This window comes from Curcuma longa, chromosome 12 (assembly GCF_044706935.1).
Source record: "Curcuma longa cultivar G26 ecotype Majalengka, Jawa Barat chromosome 12, ITB_CL_G26_1.1, whole genome shotgun sequence".
Classification (NCBI taxonomy): Eukaryota; Viridiplantae; Streptophyta; class Magnoliopsida; order Zingiberales; family Zingiberaceae; genus Curcuma; species Curcuma longa.
The window spans coordinates 1,934,627-1,961,033 of NC_133872.1; the positions used below are offsets into that span (position 1 = coordinate 1,934,627).

The 26,407-nt window shown below is 39.8% G+C and overlaps 1 protein-coding gene and 2 pseudogenes across 1 annotated transcript; 1 reads left to right on the forward strand and 2 right to left on the reverse strand.

Moving 5' to 3' along the window:
• Nucleotides 1-143: 143 nt before the first annotated feature.
• Nucleotides 144-1,234, forward strand: LOC141843634 (uncharacterized; annotated as a pseudogene).
• A 1,189-nt stretch (nt 1,235-2,423) lies between these two features.
• On the reverse strand, nt 2,424-7,345 carry LOC141843536 (uncharacterized). The gene is made up of 21 exons (XM_074731592.1): nt 7,197-7,345; nt 6,488-6,567; nt 6,191-6,277; nt 6,013-6,063; nt 5,798-5,915; nt 5,556-5,612; nt 5,404-5,468; nt 5,241-5,324; nt 5,099-5,149; nt 4,934-4,996; nt 4,780-4,826; nt 4,631-4,700; nt 4,482-4,544; nt 4,186-4,275; nt 4,065-4,103; nt 3,712-3,939; nt 3,545-3,630; nt 3,404-3,452; nt 3,236-3,316; nt 3,052-3,145; nt 2,424-2,797 (listed from the first exon to the last, which is right to left on the reverse strand). Exons 1-21 carry the CDS (start codon nt 7,312-7,314, stop codon nt 2,628-2,630), a joined length of 1,791 nt encoding a protein of 596 aa, XP_074587693.1. The 5' UTR covers nt 7,315-7,345; the 3' UTR covers nt 2,424-2,627.
• Nucleotides 7,346-12,732: 5,387 nt separating this feature from the next.
• Nucleotides 12,733-15,764, reverse strand: LOC141843669 (uncharacterized; annotated as a pseudogene).
• Nucleotides 15,765-26,407: the final 10,643 nt, after the last annotated feature.

Below are 26,407 nucleotides of genomic sequence, written 5' to 3' on the forward strand. Positions count from 1 at the left end.
TTCCAAACTCTAATTTGCTCAATCATGTTCCATCCGTTCTTAATAAATGCAAATTGGACAGCGTACATTGTCAGCCATTTCATTATTGATTCCTGCTACTTTCCCCAAAAATGCAGCATCTGAGCATAGCCCGTTAACTCAGTCAACAAAACCACCAACAGTACAAGATTTTTAATGTTGTTGGTACAGAGGAGCTAAATCTGCTCTCTCACTTCTTCTGCTTTCAGTTTTCTTCCTCGCCGAATATCCATTTCTACGTCTTATCATTCACTAAAGGAGACATCTTTACTTTTCTTCTTGCCTCAAAAACTGATCTTTTTGTTGCTTTACTCTTCGGCTGGGAGATGAAGAAGCTCGGCAACGGGAAGAAGGGGAAGGTGCACCCTGCCACCTGGCGGCGCTACCCGCGGCTGTGATGGCGCTGGCGGCGACGCTGACGGCGGGGGAGCAAGAGGTCCTGGCCTACTTGCTGTCCGGCGGCGGGAGGTGGAGGGAGCAGCGGAGGCGGCGGGCGCATCCCCCGGAGCTGGGCTGCGACTGCTTCGGGTGCTACAAGAGCTTCTGGGCGCGGTGGGACGCGTCGCCGAACCGGCACGTCATTCACCGCATCATCGACGCGGTCGAGGAGAGACTGGAGAGCAGGGAGCGCGGCCGCGGGCGCCGCCGGAAGCAAAGGGAGCGGAAAGGCTGCGACTTGGCGGCGGCGGCGTCAGCGGCGGCGGGGGAGGAGATCTTAGGATCGGAAGCGAAACGATTCTTGGAAGTGGATGGAGGGCATTTATCTGGCGACAATATTGTTGGTGAATTCGGCGATGAGGGGTGTGTTGATGGTAGTGAAGAAGAAGAAACAGAAGATGGATCAGAAGATGAACTAGAACAAGAGAATAATGAAAACAACATCCATGAGAGCAAGAGCTCAGTGAAGAGATTCATGAGTTTTCTCGGAGAAAGTGTTTGGGGAGTTTGGTATTGAAGGAAAAAAGAAGTCTGTTTTCTGCAGAAATCAAAAAAGGTTAATGAATACTCCCTCTATCTTCTTTACTCGATCGATCTCATTTCTCGACAGCAAAAGCAATTTCTTTCATCTCTTATTCTGTTCTCTAATTTCTTTTATCGTTAGTGCTCTAACAATCCTGCCAACTAGTGGCCTTCTTCATCTTCATGATTTATGAAGGTCTCGGCATATATAGTTTCTTTCAAACCATTGTAAAAATGTATAAGCCATTAACTCTAATATCTTAGAAGCTCAAACTGAAACTGGACTGAATTTCCACTGATTCTTGGTTCCTTCTACTAATGCTCTTCACTTCGGTATCACGAATATTAAACATCAAAAAGTTTGCAGGAGTACAGTGTAAGAACATATCACCAACTGTTCTCAATTATTGTCCTCACTTTATCTATCATTGTTTATTTCTGCAGCCATCTTGAAATCCTCTTCTGCAACCCATGCTCGATGGCTAAACTATTAAAATAGCCCATCAGTCCCTCAAAAAAGTTAGTTTCAAAATTCACAGGCGCCTTTTGGCTTTGGAAACGAAGCACAGTGGCTAAAATATCATTGATATAAATCGGAGTACTTTCTAAAAATATAATACATCATAAATAAATTGAACGTTGATGCTATAATATTTATTTGCTAAAATTTTATATTATCATATAGTCTGTGGTTTTGTGAGATGACAAATTGACAATAAGGTCTTGTATAAACTACATCGTATTTAATACAGTTGGTGAACGTTTGTTCACCGTATCGTCTTTTCTAAGGAAACAAGAAAGGCTGCTTGTAGGTGTACCAAACAAATTATGTAGCATCTCTTCTTCTCCACTCCAATGTCGTTTTTTTTTTCAAAGTCCAGTCCGCTACGTCCATGCTTCATCATATTCCGAGTTTGGTAGATTGAGTGATAAATTAAAGGACATGAAGATTGATATTGGAAAGAGAGAACCTTGTCCGTTTGTGTGATGCTAATGGCAGAGCATCTACGACGGGCATTTTGCACCCACCAATGGCAACTGCCTAGCACTTCAATCTCAATCCCGGTTAGTGATCAATCAAGCTATCTTGTTGTCAGTTTTCCGATGAACAATGTGAATGACAACAAGTCTTGCTCTCTCCTGCTGCTGCTGTTCGTTGTGGAAATTGCTTCTCCTGCAGTTCGAGAACGGGTCAAATTATCAGGGGGAGGAGGAGGAGGCTGATGGTTAGCGCCTACCCTCCGACTGCTGCTTGTCGTCATCTCTTCCATGCGGCGTGTCTGAAGAAGCGGCTGAGGCGGAGTTGTTCCTGCCCTCTCTTCCGATCCTCAGTAGAAGCTTACAGATTATAATGCCATACAGCAATTTCCGATAGGACATCATGCATAAAAAAGTATTCTTTCCTCCCTCAAACAGATACACCTGATTCGCTCACCAACTTCCTCTAGTCAAAATCAAACGTTTATTAGAAGAAATGAGGCTACACCTGAAACCCTAACTGATGGCAAGGTCACCGTTGCTCCCTGTTAAAACACTGGAGCACTGACTGTACAACGCACACGCAAATATGGAAGAACAGAACTGACAAGAAAAACACAAGACACAAAAGCCACAATAACATCCACGAGAGGAGGTTGACTATTCCAACGTTAGACATGAACACCATTTCCATTGGAGTGGAAATTTCCATTAAGCAGACTTTTGGGAGATTTCTTCAAGCTCCCATTTTGGTAGATTTTGGTATGAGTTCTTAAGTTGCTTGGTTGACCTGAAGCTTGCAACCAAAAATCTAGCTGGCCGCACGACGCTGCTATTAAACCTGTAAGAGTTTGTCAAGAAGAATGTTACGTAAGATTTAAAAGAAAGCAAGCAGGGTGGTGTATGAGATGCTTGAAAAGAAAGAAAAATGTAAAATGATCGTGCAGAAATGATGAGGTTAAAACGATGTTGGCACTGATTCTTTGAGTATTATAGCCATGCATCTTGCATTTAAAACTGAGGCATGTGTGCTGAATTTGAGCATAAAACTGGCTTGGTGTCTTGAAATTGTGCAAGATTATATATGCTGCATACCTAAGAAAACAGCAGATGGTTTCCCTGGTCTAGACTTGAATTCTGGATGAAATTGCACGCAGACAAAGTAAGGATGAGTGGGCAGCTCAATGATCTGCACATCGATGATAATAGATATATATATAAGAAAAACAGAAAAAGAATATGAAATTCTCAAGTGCAAGAAAATCTTCCAGATGCCTACTTCCATTCGTCTTCCCGTCTCATCTTTACCAACAAAAGCAAGACCAGCTTCTTCAAATTCTGTTACCATCTCAGGATTTACCTGTAAAATTCATAACTAAGAACTATAGGGAAAAGACTGCCACTTCCAGCTAAACTTCTCTAATCAGCAAGATGAAATAGGGCAAACCTCATATCTATGTCGATGTCTCTCATCAACAAAGCTTGCTTTGCCATACCTAAAGAAAAACCGGAAGATACAACAACTTAATTGCCTTTTTAAACACTAAATATGAAAACATCACTGGTCAAAAGATACTTCTGTGCTTACAACTTTGCAGATTTGCAATCAGCAAGTTCAAAGTAAGTTCTCCTCGATCCAAGTCTCATTGTACCTCCCATGTGAGTTTTGGAACCCTTTTATGTTAATACAGTATAAAAAGATCATGAAAGATTACCTCAAAAAACAGGATGGAAAATGCAGAAATCAAGAGTTACCTCTGGCATAAAAACAACAACAGGAGTAGCTGTATCAGGATCAAACTCTGTGCTATTTGCCTCCCTCAACTTCATGACTGAGCGAGCATATTCTATGACAGCAATCTGCATCCCGAGACAAATACCGAGGTACGGGACTTTGTTTTCACGGGCATATTTAGCAGCAAGAATTTTACCCTCCACCCCTCTGTCTCCAAAACCTCCTGGGACTAGTATGCCATCTGCACTCTGTAACAAAAGATTGTTAACATTGCTGCAAAAGTACACTATATTGGAGTGAAACAAAAGTTTAAGAAGATGAAAATGCACTTTAAAATATCTGGCATCCATTTCTTAAGTAAAAACAAGTTCACCTTCAAAAGCCTCCATGCTGCTTTGTATGCATCAGGAGTCTGTGCCAATAAGAATTATTGTATAATACAGATGCTACAAAAAATTCAAAGGAAGAGGTTTTAGAGTATCATGAAAGCAGACCTCTTCTGCAGAAGTTTCTTCGAGATCAGATGAGGGCACCCAATTTATGACAAGTTTTTTCCGGCAAGCTACAGAAGCATGTAAAAGTGCCTGCAATTTCACAAAGGAGACTATAGTTTGGGACTTTGAGCGGGGGATAGTACGCATGATGCTCACGAAATCAGTGAAAACACTCATTTTTTTATAAGAACACACACTTGCCGATCCCAACAATGACGGCCCTAAAAGTGCACCAAGCTACAAGTATCGATGGAAATTACTGTATCTTAGAAGAACAAATTGACATCAACATTCACCTTCAGTACAGAGAGATAAGAATCAGGAAGACCAGTATACTTTCCTACAATAGCAATCTTCACCTGAAAAAATAATCATTTAATTAGTAAGTGTTTTTAACTCCCATTGGCACAAATAAAAGAATCAGAGAGGAAAGAAGATAACTCACAGGATCATGCAACATATCACAGAGTTTAGCTCTACCCATCCATTCTACCAGTAGAGGTTCCTTAGTGCATCTATACAAGTTAAAGTTGCCTTGTGAGAGAGGGAACAAGTGGCCATATTGCAACAGAATAAGCTTTATAACAAAATGACCTTTGAAGGTTTAACAACTTCAGAAGAGCTTCATGAGCCTTTTGCTCCTGTAGAGGTCATGAAGGATGTTAATATAAATGCTATAATAGCTAGAGACAATTTTTGAAATGAAGAGTATTCATGGTATTGTCAAAAAGGAAAAAGTTTACACTACCCTCAAAACCAATGGAATGTGCCAGATGTTTGTAACATCATGGAGTGTAATAATATTTGCCACCTAAAGGAAACAAATAGTTGATTGGTACGATAAAATTAGCACTCTCATCCTAGAATAAACAACAGAGAAAATATCTTGATGAGTAAAAGTTGAGAAAATTACTGGAACGTGGCAAAAAAGTGAAAGTTTTTCTTTTACATTTACTTCAAGGGGCTGCAAAAAAACATCAAATTGAACTTTAGGAGATGAATAATGGTAAAGGAAAAGAGGGCTAAAAATGATGAAATGAGAGTTTAATAGGGACCTTCTCACTGCGGCAAGCTAAAATATGTGGGGTTAGCCCAAGTCCTCTTAATCCCCTAACGCTATGTTGTGTTGGTTTAGTTTTCTACAGGAATAAAAAAAAAGTGTTAGCCGTAACAATTTGGAGAAATACATTCAGCTGCAAATAACTTTGTAGTCATTACTGGTTCTCCGACTGATTTGAGAACTGGTACAAGACTGACATGGACCAGACAGAAGTTACCAGGCCCTGTTGTGAACAACAAAAATCTTGTACATGAAAAAGGATTTAAAATAAGCTGTCAAAACTGAGTAATTGGCTGCAGATTCTTCTCACCTACACGGTAAGAGAATTGACCCAAAGCTTCGATAAATGGCATTGATTCAATGTCTCCTGAATTAATATCTCCACAGTTAATATTATGGAAAGTAATGTTTCTCCTGGATGCATACTTGGATGAATATGGCAGTATTTAGGTAATAATAACTTCCAATAGTAAGATTTGATCAGATAGTTGCAGTATCTTTTGGCTACTATAGCTTTGGTTTATTAAAACAGAACTTCTGAAGAAACCTTACCTATAGTTCCGCCTAATTCGATGATACAAACATCAGCTGGTTCATCTGTGCCATCTACAGGTATCATTGCCACCCGTTCAATCCATTCTTGAATGGCATCTGTAATATGGGGCACGACCTTCCAAAGAAATAAACACAGGTTTGAAGGGATACTGAGAAAGTAACCAAATTTTTTAGTGAGCGGGTACAATTTGTTCATTAGTTAAGAGACACACCTGAACTGTTTTCCCCAGGTAGTCCCCCCTCCTCTCTTTGTTAATGACATACTGTCACCAGAAATAGATGCATTATGAGAAGAGAATAACAGTAATTCTTAAAGAACCAAAATAGCCAAAGAAAATTGAAGTAAATCTACAAAGTGTGGATTGCCAACACCCAAGGTATAAAAGTCACCTGGTATATTTTTCCAGTTGTAATATTGTTATCGCGAGTTAACTTGATGTCAAGGAAGCGTTCATAATTTCCTAGATCCAAGTCCACCTATTACATGAAGCAAAAGAAGGGTCACCACTAGAAGTGAAATGAAGCCACAGAAGGAAATGCTTACCTACCCGTTCATGGACAAGAGTTGGGCACAAAAAGTTTAGGTTTCTATATTTGAGAAAACAATAGAAGCCGAATCCTTAAATGAAAATTAACATGGTTCTAGATTTCAAGACATGCGTCAGAGTTATCTCAAATGCTCATTACCTCTCCGCCATCATCTAACACAAAAACTTCCCCATGCTCGAATGGAGACATGGTCCCAGCATCAGTGTTTAGATAAGGATCTGCACAGGTCCACAATGACAGAGTTAGCGATTTAAGATAAAGTGATGCGAGCTAAGGATATGAAGACTTTATCCATATTGTTAACAATCTCTTACAATATTTTTTTAAAGAAAAAGAAAACTAAGTGAGAAAACACAAGCACTAGAAAAGATGAAAAGACAACAGCAAATCTGAAGTAGAACAAGCACGTTACAACATCTACAACAGTTTATTTTTCCCGTCAAAGGCGAAACAAAAAGCCTTTCAGTTAAACAAATTTTCTATATAGCAAATCTGACGAAGAACAAGCGAATCAGGTATCTATGTTCGCGATGAGGCCCAGATAATATTGAAGGGATGCACATCGAAAGATCTGTACTGCAACGGTCTCTCCCAAATCTTTGCAGCCAAACACAACCGCCAATGTCCCCATTACATCACACGGCTGCGACGGCCTTCACAGAAAAGAAGAAGAGAAGGAGGGAAAACAGATTGTAAAGGGGAAAAAGAAGGGGAATGCGATTCAAAAAACGATTTTGATGGACCGTAGAGCGAGAACGATGCAAGACAACAAACAATTCGGCAAGCAAGAAATGAAATTTTTTTTTAAAAAAATGATTTGGGAGGATATGAAGAACTAGGCGTGTACCGATCTTAATGGAGGTGACGCGGAGGCCACAGGCCTTGAGGAGGATTCCGATGCTGCTGGCCGTCACCCCTTTCCCCAGCCCACTCACCACTCCGCCCGTCACCAACACGTACTTCATCTCTCTAGTTCGCTCTTTCTCCCCGCTAACGCTGCGGCAATGGCGAGGAAGACGAATTGGATGACAAGCAGGGACGGGTTTATTTATAAATCCACTCGCCCCAAAAAAAGTTTTTTTCTTTCCTTAAAAAGAGTTTTATCTCTCAACGTAATTCTTTTTTTTTGGCCAAAAAGAACGTTACTTTTTTAAAATTGTAATGGCGCCTCTGTATATTTTTTAAAAAATTTATCATATTTTTTATTAAAAAAGATTGAAAAAATAATTAAAATATCCGACTTAATTTTGTTTGGTGAAGAAAGAATAGATGAATTATCCAGTGAGAGGAAAAAAGAAAACATTCGACAGGAATAAATTGGACTATCCGTCTTTTCGTTGTGGCTTTGGATCTTGTTGCGGTTCTTGTTCTTAGTAAAAGCAATTAGGTGGCTAATTTGTCTATTTAGTTGGATTAGCACATTAATCTTGTCACCTTCCAAGTCAAACCGCTTGGGTTTGACCACTTCAAAACCAAGGAACTTCGAATCCATCCATCGATGCATGAGAATTTCATGATTTGTTATGTTTCAGTATTTATCAAAATTAACTTTTTTAAAGAAAAAACTCAAAAATTTCATATTACCTAAATTATTTTCAACTGATATTATAGATTTTTCTTGCCAACATAAATATCTTCATAATTTAATAAAGATACAAATGTGACAAAAGGTCCTGTGTTGCTTCCGAACGCCCTCACACAATCGGTCCTACTAAAATCATTAATTTGGATTAAATTCAGGATTGATCTTTCCATCAAACAATTTAAATATGTTGAATTAATATTTTATTAATTTATTTTAAGACAGATGTAGATGGATTGATTAGCATTGCTTGCGACCAGTATGGATCAGCTGTTGTGGGCTTGGATTGTCTCACTAATTGATTTTTTTTTCTAAAATTTAAAATATAAAATAAAAATTTTAACGGATTCGTGAGTTTAACCCACCTAATCCGTAATCAAATTTAAATTTTTTAAATATTTTTATTATTTTGATGTGGGCTTAACCCATCTATATGTAACTCAAACATAAAAATTTTAATATTTTATATATATTTTTAATAATTATATGGGTTAGCCCGTCTAATCTACAATTCGTCTTGAATTGAATTGAGTTGTAGATTTTTTAACCTACTAAAATGATGGTCCACCCCAACCCGACTTGTAATGTAATGTGATTGATTTTGATGGATTGACCCAATTAGTTGTGGATTAATTCATTTAACCACACTAAACCTTACAATTATTTACAGAGAGATAAATTGTTAAACACTAAATTTTATAATTATTTATAGAGAGATAAATTACGAGGAACTTTGCATTGCATGGAGAAAAAACAACATTAATAAGGATACACATGTATACATTCAACATGTCACGTGGCCAAAAATTGAATGCTTTAACCCATTTGCATCCGAATCTATCTAAATAGACATAAATGATTTCTTGCCGCTTTTTTTTTTTAAAAAAAATCATTAAATAGACGTTCATGGGAAATAAATTGTTCTATTTTTTTCAAAACAAAATATTGATTGATTTTCTCCTAGTGAAGTAAATAAATAGGAGTACACGACTCCGCCATCAACATTTCCCTTCTATCCGCCAAGTGGCAAACTACTACGCGACCGATCGGGTAGGGCCATCCATCGTTCTCGTGTTTCCTATTCCGATTTCCGATCGAGACACCCACCCCTTCCCGCCACCTTCCCGCCGACCGACGATGAAGCGGCCGAGACACCGCCCAGAGACAGGGCGGGCGCGCACCGTTCCACCATCGCTCGCGCCGCTCGCGGCGCGAATGCAGGGGCACGTGGTGGGCCCGCGCGTCGCAGGCGCATGCGGAGGCCATCACATGAGGCCGACGAGGAAGCGAATCTAATTGGACAGGCACAGAATCTGAGGCCACGCACCAGGTCGAATCTCGCAGTGGATTTGTGGCAGAAACGGCCGTAACCGCCGTGCGCCGCCTGTGGGGTTCGGCCCGTCTGCCGCTGGGATCGTGGGCTGTCGGCGGATTCCTCGGTGCGTGGGTTGCCGAATTTGAGATCATGGCATGAAAAAGCCATGTGGCCTGGCAGGGCAGGTTGCCTTATGGGTGAAAAGTTAACTTAAACGGGGACCACTTGGTACCGAATAAGTTAACGGCCAAGATTCGGGCCAAGATGCCAGCAGATTCCCGGCGGTTTTGTGGTCGTTGATTCAGTTAGATGTCGTCTGGTTGCGAGTGGCAATTCATTTAACCCCACCGTTTTAAGCATCTTAAATTACGTTACGGAACTCAAAATTAAAGCGAGGGGAGGGAATCGGGTACGTCGAGGTGGAAGGATTCGGATGCACGCATGCCAAATAAGGTAAAAAGTTATGGAGACCCAAAGATAAGATAATGGTGGGCCAGAGGCAAAGATTTGGTGGGCGACCAGTGGTTCTCGCTACTAGATCTGATTTGACAATGGAGTATATGCGCATTGAATGCTCTATAGATCCAAAGCATCATGCCATGTATGACTATCGAACTACACTATGGCTAGCTCTTTAATTTAGTGGTTGGGTTTGGTTGAGAGCGGCACTAGTGTCTAGTGGTCCATAGCAAGGAGATGGTGAATTTATGTGAATAGAGAGGAGAGTTGCCAAATCCAGACCCAATGAGAAAGTTAATAGGGTTCTTTTTTTAGGTCACTATGAAATATTTATACACAATATTTTATATTAACCTATTCCTTCTATGAGTTACCAATGACAATTAGGCTAAACATTCTTAAACAACTTCAATTTCCTAACTTAGATAATAAAAATTTATCAATTAGATTTAACAAATGATTGTCCAAATGTTACTTGATCTTGTATTCTTTCTAACAAAGTGGTAATTGTTTCTTACATATTTTTCTCTCTTACATAATATTAAATGACAGTTTGATTGTTACAGTATATTTTTTTTAATCTTATCTCTATAAAAGTATATCCAACTTCAAGTATTTATTTTTTTAAATTTTAACCTCTGAAATATTTAATTACCCTTAATTTTTTTAATAAAATGTAAAATTTATATTATGAGATGACAAAGTAATTTTTTTTGAGAATATTGTCAGTCAATACTAGTAGATTAATTATAATTTGTCTAATCACACTAGACATATATGTCTAATTAAAAAAAAGTAGATAATCATTGTTAGGGTTCTTTTGGTTTTGGGTATTCTAACAAGGTTTAATTATTTGGTAATTAAGCATGAAGTCTTTAATTATCTTTCAATATTTCATGATCTCATTTTACTTTGGCATTAGTCAAACTCGTAGACATAAAATAATTAATGGCAACTCGCGGTCGGGGTTCGAAAAGACAGTATTCGACATTTGATCCTTGCACACATATTTAATTATATATATATCAACATCGCTCTTTTTTGATGGTTCTAGTGACTTGTCGATTTTTCTAAAATATTTATTGCTCTTTAAGAAATCTTAAATGGATGCTTAAACAAATCATAAAGATGTATATCATCATCATTAAATTTACATTGTATGCAAAAATTATTTTAAAACAATTTTATATGAGACCCATGTGATAAACTCAACTTTATTTATTTAAATAATTATGCATAATTTTATTATCAGAAGTAGTTAGCCTTTATGAAATGTGGCAAGAAAAGGCATCATGATTCAAATAATAATAATAATTATTATTATTTTCTTTTCTTTTTAGTCCAAATAAAATTTTGCAATCCTTATTTTTGAGCCCTCAAAACATATCCTTTTTTTAAAATCTTCATCATGAAATCTCAATGATGCAATATTACAAATTGAGGAAGACAAATCATTAACAATTAAAAAAAATATATTATAACAATTCAGGGGGAAGTAAAAGGATACATATAAAATTAGATTAATTAAAGTATACAACGCCTAGATAATCTAGTTGCGATCTGTCCCCTTCATCATTAATTCTTGCTCTATGAAATGATCATATCAATGCAATAACTACTCCTTATCACATTTAGACGATGCTCTTTGTTAATATCGATCATGTTGTTGACGTGATTAGTTAATTAGACCTGTACACTGCAATTATTCCATGTCGCGGAGACAGCAGCATTGATGCATGCGTGACATGATGAAAGGGCATGCTCTCCATATATATCCACATATATAGTGAAAATGAAGGTGGTTAATTGTTTGTATTCATATTTCATAGTATTAATTAATCATGATCCTCACTAATTGGATATTTTGTTTATATTTTTCTTCTATTGTCATATATAACATCAGAAAAAAATGAAGGAACTAAGAACCGTACGCGTAATCCTCTTGAGTTTGAAGTATTCAAAAGACAATATATATAATTGCGCACATCAATCTTCTTTCAACGCACACAAATAGAAAGAAAAGCTTCTATGCAACTATTCGACAAACTATCGAATGTAATATGAGAACTCTCAGCTGTAGATAATTAATTTGTTTTCTATAAGTTCGTTAATGCGATATTGAGATTGACTATAGATACTTGGCTAAAAGGTTGAAGGAGATCTAAGAGGCCTCTGTTGGGTCCCCAAGGATGTCTGTATCTTCACAATGACATGATATTGTCCACTTTGGGCCTAAGCCCTCATGGCTTTGTTCTTGAGCTCTCGCCAAAAGGCCTCATTCCAATGGAGATATCTTCCATCCTTTTAAACCCATGATCTTTCCCATGTGTTTTAGATGTGGGACTATGTTTGCACCGCTAAGGACCACTGGAAGCTCCGCTACCATTTCTCATGGTCCGGCTGCCATGTCCCTCGTGGTCCGAGCCTCCCCTCATCCGGCGGTTAGTCCGGTGAAGAGCGGCTTCGCTCTGATACCAATTGTTGGGTCTAAAGAATGTCCACATCTCCACAATGACATGATATTGTCCACTTTGGGCCTAAGCCCTTATGGCTTTGCTCTTGGGCTTTCCCCAACAGGCCTCATTCCAATGGAGATATCTTCCATCCTTTTAAACCCATGTGCTTTCCCATGTGATTTAGATGTGGGACTATGTTTGCACCCTTGCAACCCAACAGCCTCTTGAGTTTATTTGCAGATTGGACAAGGTTACAAGAGCTCGCTTGGAGGTCAAACGAGGTCTCTCACTAGAGGAGGTCATGGGAGCTTGCCTGTCGAAGGGGTTGCGAGCTCAGAGGTATCGAGGAGGCAAAAGATCGTGTGAAATTGTAAAGACGTGATTAATTTGGAAAGATCTCTCTTCCCTCCCTAGGCATTCTCTTTCCTTTCACTTCCTCAGAGTAAACAAAAATTATGTTAAACAAGCACATTGCCCCTTCAAAATTATGCAAAATATCAGTATTCTGATTTCATCACGCAATAATGTTGATAGCTTTATTAATTATAGCTTTTGACATTCACATTCAGCTTCATCTATGGAGAATCCCATCACAAGCTAGTGTCCCTTCAAGATCGCCGATGATTCGAGCAATTCTCACCTCAAATCCTTGCTGTATCTCTCTAAAAAGAGTCCTAACAATGTCTGCAAACAGCTTGATATTGAAACCTACAGACTCATCGAATCTAGTAGCACCATTAAGTGAAGGGTCAATCCTTGACTGCATCTCCATCAACTTCTGACCTGTTGCCACTATATACCTTTGCAGCTGAAATGTTTCTTCAAGGAAGCGCCCGAGCATTTCACTTTGTTCCATCGTCCTGCCATTCTGCAAATCTCTACTGCCTCCTGACCTGTAGCTCTCTTTCTGCAATTAGAAGAAAACAAATATCAATCTATTGATAAATGTTGAAGTATTTCGCTAACAGAATCTTACCATTCTGCTACATAGGTTATCAGTCTTCTCTTCAAGAGACTGGTATCTCTTTAGTTGTTTGTTCAGTAAAGATTGCATTAGCAATAGGCCATTGGTCTGCTGCTTCTTCTCATCAATCTCCTTGTCGCTAGACCCATCCAGAGTGCTTGTGTTTTCATCCTTGTTTGTTATCTGCATCACTGCCAGTGAAGAAGCTAGCTTTTCAAGCACAACCAACTGCTGTTTCAGCCTTTTGATCTTGTAGGAGACTCCAAGTGCTTGGATATCCATCTTCAAACAAGTATCATTTACCGGGGATGTCTTGGTTAACGGCAACTTATTGGCAGTTCCAGCATCATGTTTGCAACTATTTGTAGCTCGAAGATTAGCAAGGTCCAATCTCATCTCTTTCTTTTCAATGTCTTCGCCTGCGGCACGGGAGTTGGACACCTCTGGCATGCTCTTCACTTGGTCTTCAGAATTACAACTCCCTGAACTTTTATGCTGTTCTGGGGATGGCGTTTCACTGCATCCATCAGAATACTCCCATGAACCATTATTGCTTGGTGATGGCGGCTCTGCTGCATTACTTTTGTTAATTTCTGTGTGCACATTCTTTCTTTCCTGATCTGTGTCATTTCCAGCGTCCATTTCCACAGCCTTGTTCATCGTCTCGTGGATATTACCAATCAACTTGGCACTTGAATCTTCTGTTTTCTCTTTTTGTTTGTTTTTGTCGATGGTTACTTCCGACCAAAGAGCATGGCAAGTATCAGGAATGGGGCAACAATTTGAATCATTTCTTTGTGAGTTCTGAACATGGAGATTGAACTGCTGCTTGATTTTCTGTTCCTTATCCAACAACATGGCCTCCAGTTTGGCATTTTCTACCCTGAAATGGGATAACTCCCCGTCCAGGCCTTTAATGTGGGATCTAAGCCTCTTTGTTTCAAGCTCCATGCTCCTGACCTGCCATCGAGAAGCTGCCAACTTCTCATCTTTTTGCCTCAACTGCTCTGTGAATGCTTCAATCTCTGGATAATGTTTCTGTTCAAGGATGGTTGCATACTTTTCTGTTTCCTTGAGAACCCAATCTTGCAATTGCTGGTAGTCCTCCATAGCCAATGCTAGAAAAGCAAAATGAGAAAATCTGGAAGATCTATCAACTGAAGCCAACTTTGGCTCTGATTAGAAGTATGGAATATAAGAACAAACTATCTTCAATTCAGAAAAATATAATTTGCACCGGTGTTGAGAGATAGACTGAATATGAGATGTTAAGATTGCTTGTTTATCAAATATTCAAGGAAACTAAGAATGATTCTTAAATGGTTCAATTTGAGAACATTAAATTTAATGAGAAGAGCATATTAGTCGTACCAGCTTCACCATTCTCATCAATGGAGGGTGAACGTGGCATTTTAATGCAGTTGTTGCGGAAGATTCTTCTTTCCTATAATCGGATTCTGGAAGTAGATTTATGGAGTTATTATGCACAAAGGAACCCACTGGCACCAGTTCCGGCCTCCGGTTCTGCAACGATGCTAAATCCACAGAATGCATGTTCCTGGAGTTCTTGTTCCTTGATGATTCCCACATGTTCCTCCACCTCTCCATCTCCAATTCAGCTTGCTTCTTTTTCGCCTTTGAAATCTTAACTTCCTTCACAAGCATCTGCTTCTCAGCTGTATCAAGCTTCAGTTTCCACAGCATTGCAGAAAGAAGCTTTTCTTTTTGCTCGGAATCCTTCTGCATCCTCACAATCTGTTGTGAAAGCTTATCGACCATGGCGAAAGCTTCCTCCTTCCGCTCGAGAGCCTCCTCGAGTTCCTGCCTTGCTGCTTCTGCTTGCCGGAGAGTGCGGTTCATCTCGGCTTCCATTTGCCGCTGGCTCAATACTAGCTCCACGAACGCGGTCTTGTGCTTCCAAACCTCGGCTGAGTGGTCCTGCGCCGCCTTTTTAGCTCTTTCGGTCATTTCATCGAGCACCTCATCGGCCAACTGCAGCTTCTCCTCCAAATCCTTAAGCTTCCTCGCCTGAGCCTCCAAGGCATCGTCTTTGAGCATCCTCGTTTGCTCTTCTTCCTCAATCCTCTTCTCCAAAGTCGAAATGGCGTCGCTGTGGTTAGAATTGGCCATCTGGAGCTCATTGGCCAGGGCATGGATCTGGAGCCGGAGGCTCTTCCTCTCTGCGACCCATTGCTGTTCATGGGCAGCAAAGATGGCGACGACCTTCTCGTTCGCCTTGGCGTCCTCGGTTCGCCGCTGCTTCATCTCTTCCAGCTCCAAATGGGCCTTCTTTAGCTTCTTCTCCAAGGCCTCCCCCCTCGCTTGGGCTCTCTCCACCAGCAAACCCAACAGCTGGGCGCTCCCTTTAAGAATCATCTCCGCTAACCGAGATCCCCATCCGCCATTGACATCCAGAAGCTCTCTCCTCTTCCTCGATACGAGATCGAGAGCAACGAAAGCGCTGGAAACCCCAAAGTAGAAGGGATACGCAGCCAGAAGCTGCTCATCCCCTCCCATTTCCATCGTATCTTTCTCTCACGAACAAATCGAGAACACCAATCAACTCGAATCGAGAATAACGAGCATCTCGATGATTAACAAACCTTAACAACCAACAACAAAACTCCCAGAATTCTCTCCCAAACTACGAATCAAGATTAACCGATGATCACAAGACCACATTCATGGATTGTAGTGCATCAATCACATAGATTTCTTGCCTCAGAAGGGAGGATCTATCTAGATTCTGTATCAACTTGATTTTAAAAACTATTAATTTTTTTTTGTAAATTTAACTAATTAATGACTCGACTGCTCGCTTACGTTAACGGCAGTTTAAATTGATTCAAATCGCAGCAAGTTGGTTGGAAATTAAATTCGAGGGGAATTTTGTTTAATATCAGGCGTGCTTAATTTCTCGTTGACCTCACCGATCGGCTACGTGGCCGAGCATAATTTGAGGAAACTTGTCGACTGCCATGATCTCTTGTCCGCCTCAAATACTTTTCTAGTTTTATATTTGACTAAAAAAAGAATTCTATTTTAAAAAAAGAAGCCAAAATCATTAACTTCTTGTTAGACAAACGGTAGTCAACTTGCCAGTGGCTTGAACCGGAAGCCGTGGGATTGCCGCTAATCTCTTTCCTTTATTATTATTGTTATCATTTAATTTAATTGTTTATAGAAAGGTGTAATCCGAATGGCAAGGATTAATTTCATAATTATGCGTTTAAGGACACGTTGAGAGTAATTAAATAGACGAGTGAGATATGATTGTTTGGGCCCATGGCTAATCCGAATGAGCCAAATGGTTAGGTTAGAAGGTTAAGTGGAGATGAATGGTGATTTGGTTGGAGGTTCTTGGGTGTGATGAGTTAATTGGATCAAATGAGTCGATCAGTTGAGCTAGATTAATTAGTTCATGTTGGACCAAACTAAGTAGGTGGTTGGATATATTGATTGGACTAGCTAAATGAGTCAGCCCGTCCTTTGATTTAATTGAGTTTAAAATGGACACATTATCAAGTTGATTGGGCTTGTTGGACTAGATCGGTCAATTGGCCCTTCGCATATGTTAAGTCGATTGAAGAGGTTGTCAGTTGTCAGTTGTCACAAAGACATTTATTCTAGTAGATCAGTTGGTCAATGAGTTCAATTAAATTAGACATGCATATTAGGTTAGAACAATTTAGTCAAAATGGAGTTGACTCATTTGGTCGATCTGATTGGGTCTAGCTAAATTAGTTTAAATTAAGTTGATTAGTTCAAATTGATAAGTCAGGATGGTTATAAGTGCATTCAAATTGGCCAACCGAAATAGGCAAGTGAGTTAGTCACGAGGCATTATGTTGCATGGTTTGCTCCACCAGCCTAATCAAGTATTGCTCAATCAATCTAATTTATGTGTCAAATATATGAGAAAAAATCTGTAAAATTTAATATCATCCGAACAACATAAAACTAATTTATTTTTTTAAAACTTCTGAAATTTATTTTCCTAGGAGCTGTTTCCATCCAAGACCATGGATGAATGAATCACTAGTGATTGGCAAGAATTGATGCTACGGCTCTAAGAGGAATCTGGCTAAGAGAGGATCTAGGAACCTGAGGAACTCAAAGAAGTAATTATAATGGGGCTAATAAGGATTTTAGCATGGTCACTTCAACGTCTAAGTTAGTAAGAGACCCTCAAGAGGAGAAAGTGGAGGAAGAATTAGTGATTGTGCTTGTGTGCGTACATACATCTGCGGGAGCAAACTTTTTTATATTATCTTTGATATCCATACTTCCTTTATTTACACCTTTTTTTTTTATATCAACTACGTTTTGATTGTAGGGAGGGCAAGTCGCCCCATGTTCTTCGCTTTCCCAGCAGAACCTATATGATAGTACCACGTCATCCCACACTTTCTACATTTGTCGCGAGCAATGTTTGGGAGAGCTTGAGTGCTGAGATGGCTGAGTCACTCAGTTAGACGTGGACGGCTAAGATATGAACATGTTGCGAAGTTGAATGACTAAGTCAGGAGTGGTTGAAGAGTCAGGATTATCTAAAAGTTCTAATGTTAAGGGCACAAATATCTTCCTCGAGTGAGGCTATCAGCTCAGGCTATGTTTCCTAAGTGAAGCTGTCAGCTTAAGCTATGCCTCTCGGGTTGATATGACTCACATGGGGTATAAGTCTCTTGGGCTCAATGGGCTGAATGAGCTCTACTTAACTTGGGCTCCCTTTTGATTGGGTTTGATTTCGGTTGAAACATATTTACCCTTGACTTACAGTTCAGTACAACTCTTGGCTCCACGGGTACACATGGAGATATTTGCCACATCATGAACAAAGAAAATTAAATTAGAACACAACATGTGTCGGTAAAATTTAATATGCAAGACTAATGGTAACTAGTGTGAAAGTGCACCCAAAATTAGAAATTGATCATACAATTACACCCATAATTAAGAAAATATCAATAACACATTATTTTCAGAACTAGATATTTATCTTGCTTTAATCTAGTTTTATTTTCAATCAATAAACCAATTTATCTGATTTAATTTTGAAATTGGAGTTGTTGAGGAATTATTGAAAAAAATAGATTGAGAACGAAAAAAGTTATTTAAATAAATTAAATTTAACAGTTTAATCAAAAAGATCACAGTTTCATGGTTGATCTATATAACACTGAAAAGACTACACTTGCATACTTCATATTTCATTGCACCATCCAGGCCCACTTATGGTTAGGGCTCCAATAAAATTTTATTGGGGTCTATAATTTTTAATTATTTCAGTAAAAAGTGGAATCCGTTACCCCAGCAGTTCTACATGATCGACCCTATGATCATATGTGAGGAGGTAAATTGAAAAATTGTAATTAGTTAGGAGAGGACATTACCTCAGTTTCTCTGATATTTGACCCTTATCCACTTCAATAAATCTGTCTCATACTAACAACTCAGTTATATCCTGAAAGCCTATTATTTTTAATCATAGTATTTAATGGGGTGACAATAATACATGCGGACTTAAATAGATGGCTCTATTTCACACGGTGACAATACTACATTGTCTATCTTTTTTTTTTTTTTAAAAACATACTACATTACCTAGCTATATGTAAATTTATTCAGATTAGAAATACGGTGCCATTTTCTAATTATTTTTTGTACTTATAATTTATAATAGAAGAAGAATCCACAGGGGGATCGGCCCTCAAACATTCAATTTGGGGCCATAATTTTTAACATTTTAAATATATTTCTATTCAATGTTTTAAGAAAACATTCAATTTTAATATCAAATTATTTTTATTTCATTTGTCTTAGATTTTTTTATAATTATTATTATTTAGATGCTATAGGACCTAATCAATTCTTTCCTTTTCAATATCTCTCAAAAATCCTAGTTAGTTGTCGATAATCTCGTAATTTTTTCTTCTCTCATCATTGCTCTAACCCTTTTCTTTCCTTATCAATCATTCTGTACTTATCGTACTTTTCTCCTCCCTTGTCAGTGAAACTCTCAGAGGACGTCCTTCTCCTCACTTGTCAGTAATTTTTCTACCTCGCTTTTTCTTCTTTTTGCACAGTAAGTACATGAATTAGGATTTTTTTACCATACAACACAAAGTAGAATGCTATTCTTTTTAGGTATCAAATTAGTTTTTTCCTTTTTCAAGTTTCGTGAAGTCTTTAATCGCACTGTTGGCTTTGATTGTGTTATTTTTTAATGCTCCTTTGTAAGTTTTCAGTCTTACCAGAGACGGCCCTGTCACCACCATCAATATTTCTGCTTTTCCTTCTCGATGGATCCTTCACCTCCGATGGCCGCCACCCCCATGGAGGACGACGTTGTTCTGGTGGATCTTCCGTTGCATTCAATCGTCTCAGGTGGACAGCGTATGACGATAGGGCACAGATCCAGAAAAGTCGCATGATTCCGACACCGATAGCCCCGCCCCGATTGTTCATTTACTATTCTCTGCGAAAGATTCCTCCTCGAATGCCCCCGGTCGAGCAAGCCAACTCCACCTTTTACAGATCATTCGACCTTCGCATGCAGAAGGAGAAATGGGAAAGGGAAGCACGAGATATTTTGTCGCATCATGTGGCGGCCGATTAAGTGGAGCCTGATAACCAAGACATTTTCGAACGAGCATTCTGCTCGTACACCTCCTTCGCTGTCTTCCGGCTTCTCATGATGGATGCTTCTTCGATAAAGTTATCTTCCATCATTATCGTCCACACAAAGCCATCATTGGCCTCCTGAATGTCAGCAAACAATGACGACAATGACAACGACTATGATGACGATGATGAAGACGACGATAATGAGGAGGAGGAGGACGACGATGAGGATGATGACGATGACGACTATGACTACGATGACGACGACAACGCCCACTCTGATAGAGTGCCCAGGCCAGCATCTGTGGCGGCAGTGGAGGGGCTCAAGATGGTCACCGCTAAGGATTCCAACTCTTGTTCCATATGTCTGGAGGGTCTCGGGATGACGGCTCCAGTGCCGGCCATGCCTTGCAGTCACCTCTTCCACTCATCTTGTCTAAAGAAGTGGCTGGAGCAGAGCTGTTCAAGCCCTCTCTGCTGCTTCTCGCTTCCTGAAGAACAGTAGTAACTCGATAGCTCAATGATTCGCGATTCCTTATCGTTAATATCTCATTCATTTATTTATGTTCTTCTAGCTGTAGATGTTCTGTTTAATTAGGGTTGCATTTGCTCCATTTATGATTAAGCGCGTATTGATGTCAGACATTGTGTAAATATTTTTTACTTGATGATTAATAAATAAATTCTTTGAAAAATGTTTCTGTTGGATTTTACTCATTGTCATGCCAAACTACATAAATTTCCTGTTGCTAGTTTTGTTGGTTTCTTTTCTTCTGCTGTATTTCAACTCAAGTAACACAAATTAGATTGGATGCTTCGACAATTTTGCAATAATAATTGAATTCAGGATCCCTTCAGAAGAAAGAAGAAGGGCCCGTGCATGCACTTTGTGGACGACGAAATAATAGATTTAAGGTCGAAGATCAGAAATGTTAATTTACCAGTAATAGATCCGATCATTTCCTCCATAAGGAATTAATATTAATTGAGTAATTTAATGAGTCAATCGAGTCATAGATAAGTTTTATAGTTATATAATTAATAATGTAGCTTCAAATATTAAAGAATTATACTATTTAAATTCTTGAATATGTATTGTATAAACTTTTTTGTAAAAAGTGGAATTCGTCACCTTAGCGGCTCCACATGACCATCTGTGAGGAAGTAAATCGAGAAACTGTAGTTGGTCACGACACAGGAGGGTATTGTCTGGTTTCGTCAGGATTCGAACCCTTGCCCTCTTCTGCAACTCTGCTACATCGTAACTAACTCGGCTATACCTCGGGGGCAACATGTAAAAAATTGTAGTGGATAATTTTTTTATAGTCATCGGCCCCACCGCCAAAACGACCGGATTTTTTGAAGGCACAGTACCACTATGTTGATAAGAGCCTATTGCTGAAACAACACCTCAGCCAACAAATACATGTTGCTAAGATTTGAATCGCATAGCACCTCAGTCAACAAATACATATTACTAAAAGGATTCGAATCCAAAATCTCAAGTGACACTTCATGCTTATCATTTGAGATAAAGTACTTCAACAGTGCATAAACATATATACATAATTTTGTCATATAAAGTACACATAGTGTTTAAAAACAAGGGTTCAATGAATGATTACAGAGTACAGACACATTTATTTTTTTTTATTTTGCTTATGTATTTAGCAATCGATTGCATGGTATCAGGTTGTTAATGTTTCGTATTGCCTAGTGTTTTTAAACATGTTTTTTATTTAACTAGATTAATCTTAATTGAAATGGTTAAAATAAAAAATAAAAAAGACGCTGTTTTGATTTTTGCCTTTGTTTTTTTTATTTTGTTTATGTATTTATAACCAATATGGCAGTTGATTACATCACATCGTATTGTTGATGTTTGACACTGTCTAGTGTTTTAAAACATATTTTTGTTATTAACTAACTTCTTAATTCGAAATGGTTACAATTGAAAATGGAGTTAATCAACTCACAATCAAAGAACCAATTCAATCTTGATATGATTTAGGTTGAATGACTTAATCACGCAGTCTGATTGAAGAACAAAAAATAAAAACAATTATGAAATGTCAAATCAACCTCTCTATTACCACCTTGTTTTTTTTTGTTTTTTGTTTTAAAAAATTGTTATATTATAGCCGTATTAATATTAGTTTCAGATTTATTTATTTATTTATATTTGTTGAAACCATTAAAAAGAAGGAAACCGATCCGATCTTTTCAAGGTAATTAACCATGTACGAAAAATTCGAAATGTTGATTAGCTGAATGCAATGGATTTTGTTAGTTCGAATATTTTGCATCAAATGTTGATTAGCAGATATCTAATCCTAATTAGACGGAAGGGATCTAACAGATTAAACTGATTTGCTTTGAGAGTTCTCTATAAGTAAACAAGATCGCTGATAATTGTATCCTCGCCATCACTTAATTGCTTTAGAGCTTAATTAATTCCCACATCTTCTCTTCGCTCCGCTTCTCTTCTCTTCTTCTTCTTTTTTTTGTTTTCTTCGTTTTTAGAGCTTAATTCCCACCAACTTTTTTCACGTTTCATTGCACCACCATCAATATTTCTACTTCTTAATCAGTCCTCTTCGATGGATCCTTCACCTCCGATGGCCGCCGCCCCCGTAGAGGACATTGTTATGGTAGATCTTCCGTTGCATTCAATCGTCTCACGTGGATATCGTATGACGATAGGGGCACATATCTACCAAAATTGCATGTTCATCTACTTCTCTCTGCGAACGATTCCTCCTCGGATGACACCGGACATGCAAGCCAACTTCATCTTTGGTAGATCATTCAACCTCCTCATGCGGAAGCAGGCATGGGAAAGGGAAGCACAGGAGATTTTATCGGATGTGGCGGCCGATTACGTAGAGCCTAACAACCTAGAGTTTTTCGCACGAGCATTCTGCTGGTACACCTCCTTCGCCGTCTGCCGACTACAAATGATGAATGCTGTTTTGATGGAGTTATCTTTCATCATTATCATCCACACAAATTCTTCTGCCATCAGTGGCCTTATCAGTAACGACGACGATGATGATAATGAGGACGGCGACGACGACGATAATCAGGATAACAACGATGACGATGACAATGATGATAATAATGAGAATAATGAGGAGGACGAGGAGAAGGAGAAGGATGACGACGACGACGATGATAATAAAGAGAAGGAGGATGACGAAGATGATAATCATGATAACGACGACGAGGACGATGAGGACGACGATGATAATGAGAATAGCGATAACGACGATGACGATGACGATGACAAGGAGGAGGAGGAGGAGGACAATGACGACGACTACTACTATGACCATAGAGAGGATAATGGCTACGATGACACCGACGAGGACAATAATGAGGATAACGACAATGAGGAGGAGGAGGAGAACAACGACGATGACTACGATAACGATGAAGATGACAATGACTACGATGATGCCGCCGCCGCTGCCGCTGCCGCTGCCGCCATCCACTTTGATAGAATGCCCAAGCCAGCATCTGCTGCAGCAATGGAAGGGCTCAAGATAGTCACCGCTACGGAATCCAACTCTTGTTCCATATGTCTGGAGGGTCTCGGGATGGTGGCTCCAGTGTTGGCCATGCCTTGCAGTCACCTCTTCCACGCGTCCTGTCTGAAAAAGTGGCTGGAGCAGAGCTGTTCATGTCCTCTCTGTCGCTTCTCGCTTCCTGGAGAAGGAGAACAGTAGTAACTCAACAGCTCAACTATCCGCGATCGTTCATATCTCATTCATCCCTTTACTTTGTTCTGCTTTAGACTCCTAGCAAGATGCTCTGTGGTTTCATTTGCTCCATTTATGATTAAGCGAATATTGATGTGTCAGCTAGCATTGTGTAAATATTTTTTTACTGCATGATTAATAAATAAATTCTTTCAAAAATATTTCGGTTGGATTTTACTCATTGTCATGCCAAACTACATTAATTTTCCGTTGCTAATTTTGTTGTATTCTTTTTTTTTTTTGGATCTACTTTATTTCAACTCGAGAGTCAAAGGATGAATGAATCACTGGTGATTGGGCAAGAATTGATGCTGCAGCTCCGAGGAATTTAGCTAAGGAGAGGATCCATGAACTAGAGGAACTGAAAGAAGTGATTATAATGGGGCTAAGACGGACTTTAGCGTGCTCACTTTGACGTCCAAATTAGTCAGAGACCCTCAAGAGGAGGAAGTGGAGGAAGAATGAGTAATCGTGCTTGTGTGCGTACCTACGCCCGTAGGAGCGATCTTTTTTGATATTACCGTTGATATCCATATGCTTCCTTTATTTACACTCCTCTTTTATATCAACTAAGTTTTGATCGTAGGGAGGCCACGTCGTTTCATATTCTTCGCTTTCCCAGCAGAAGCTATATGATAGCGCCACGTCATCCCACACTTTCTACATTAGTCGCAAGCAATGTTTGGGAGAGCTCGAGTGCTGAGATGACCGAGCCACTCAGTCAGGCGTGGACAGCTAAGATGTGAACATGTTGCGAAGCTAGATGACCAAGCTAGCCAGGAGTGGCTGAGGAGTTGGGATTATCTAAAAGTCCTGAGGCTAATGGCATAGACATCTTCCTCGAGTGAGGCAATATAATCGGCTCGGGCTATGTTTCCCGAGTGAAGTTGTCAGCTCGGACTATGCCTCTCGAGTTGATTTGACTCACATGGGGTATAAGTCTCTTGGGCTCAATCAGCTAAGTGAGCTCAACTTGACTCAGGCTCCCTTTTGATTGGGTTTGATTCCGATTGAAACATATTTACCTTTGACTTACAATTCATTACAATTCTTGACTCCACTGGTACACAGATATATCTGCCACATCATGAACAAAGAAAAATTAGAATACTACATATGTCGGTAAATATGAAGACTAATGGTAACTAGTGTGAAAGTGCACCCCAAAATTAGAAATTGATCAAACAAGTACACCCACAATTAAGAAAATATCAATAGCACATTATTTTCAGAACTAGATATATATTTATCTTGCGCTAATCTATAGTTTTTTTTTCAATCAATGAAACAATATACCTGATTTAATTTGGAAGTCGGTGTTGTTGAGGAATTACTGGAAAAATAGACTGAGAATAAAAAAATTATTTAAATAAATTAAATTTAATGATTTAATTGAAAAGATCGCAGATTCATGATTGATCTATATAATACCGGAAGGCTGACTGGCACTGCTAGCTACTTCATGTTTCATTGCACCACTATCAATATTTCTACTTCTTAACCAGTCCTCCTCAATGGATCCTTCACCTCCTATGGTCACCACCCTCGTAGAGGACGTTATTCTGGTGGATCTTCTATGACATTCAATCGTCTCACGTACTGAACATCATATGACGATAGGGGCACAAATCCAACAAAGTCGCATGTTCATCTACTTCTCTCTGCGAACGATAATTCCTCCTCGGATGCGCAAGCCAACTTCACCTTTTATAGATCATTCGATCTCCTCATCCAGAAGCAAGCATGGGAAAGGGAAGCACGGGAGATTTTGTCAGATGTGGTGGCCGATTACGTGGAGCCCGACAACCTAGACTTTTTCGTACGAGCATTCTGCTTGGTACACCTTCTTCGCCGTCTGCCGACTACACATGATGGATGTTGTTTCGATGGAGTTATCTTCTGTCATTGTCGTCCACACAAATTTGAATATCAGCAACAATGCCGATGATGATAATGAGCAATGATGTTGATGATGAGGAGGAGGGAGAGGATGAGTAAGAGAACAATGACGATGATGACTATAATGACGATAAAGATGATGACTGTTCCGGGGATAGTCAGAGAAGATACACGGTCAGACTCGAGTCCAAGTCTGATCCCTCGAACGGGTCCAACCTGCTGATTCTAAGCACTTGGTTGGTTAAGTCACGCACCGTCGAAGTATATTCATTCGGCGATGGCTGAATCCCTCCATTCGGCCATCCGCAGGCCGAATCCCTCCATTCGGCGGAAACCTCGCCGAATCCCTCCATTCGGCGGAGGCTTCGTCGAATCCCTCCATTCGGCGGAGACCTCGCCGAATCCCTCCATTCGGCGGAGGCTTCGTCGAATCCCTCCATTCGGCGGAGACCTCGCCGAATACCTCCATTCGGCGAGGCTTCGTCGAATCCCTCCATTCGGCGGAGACCTCGCCGAATCCCTCATTCGGCCACTCACGAGCCGAATCCCTCCATTCGGTGGAGACCTTGCCGAATCCCTCCATTCGGCGGAGGCTTCGTCGAATTCCTCCATTCGGCGGAGACCTCGCCGAATCCCTCCATTCGGCCACCCACGAGCCGAATCCCTCCATTCGACGGAGACCCCGCCGAATCCCTCCATTCGGCCATCCACGAGCCGAATCCCTCCATTCGGCGATGACCTCGCCGAATCCCCTGAAGCTGTAGGGACCACACTGAAGCGCACCATTCGGCTGTATGTTGGACGAATCATGACGCTGCCTTCGCTTAGCCGAATCGGCTATGTAAAGCACTTGGACACTGAAAGTCTCGCTCACGGGTTTGATAGCGTGCTAGATTTACTTAGCAACCTACAGCGCCCTGGTACGTCTCATCATCTCTGACAGGCCCACACCCCCTTTTAATTAAAACCATATCCTCACGGCCTGCACGGATGTTGAC

Excerpts from the sequence above, each read along its gene's own strand:
- LOC141843536 (XM_074731592.1), bottom strand. The coding sequence starts at position 7,314 with ATGAAGTACGTGTTGGTGACGGGCGGAGTGGTGAGTGGGCTGGGGAAA. Across the intron at positions 3,631-3,711 it reads TTGTTGTTTTTATGCCAGAG|GGTTCCAAAACTCACATGGG; the intron begins GTAACTCTTGAT and ends TTAACATAAAAG. Across the intron at positions 3,453-3,544 it reads GATTGCAAATCTGCAAAGTT|GTATGGCAAAGCAAGCTTTG; the intron begins GTAAGCACAGAA and ends GTTTTTCTTTAG.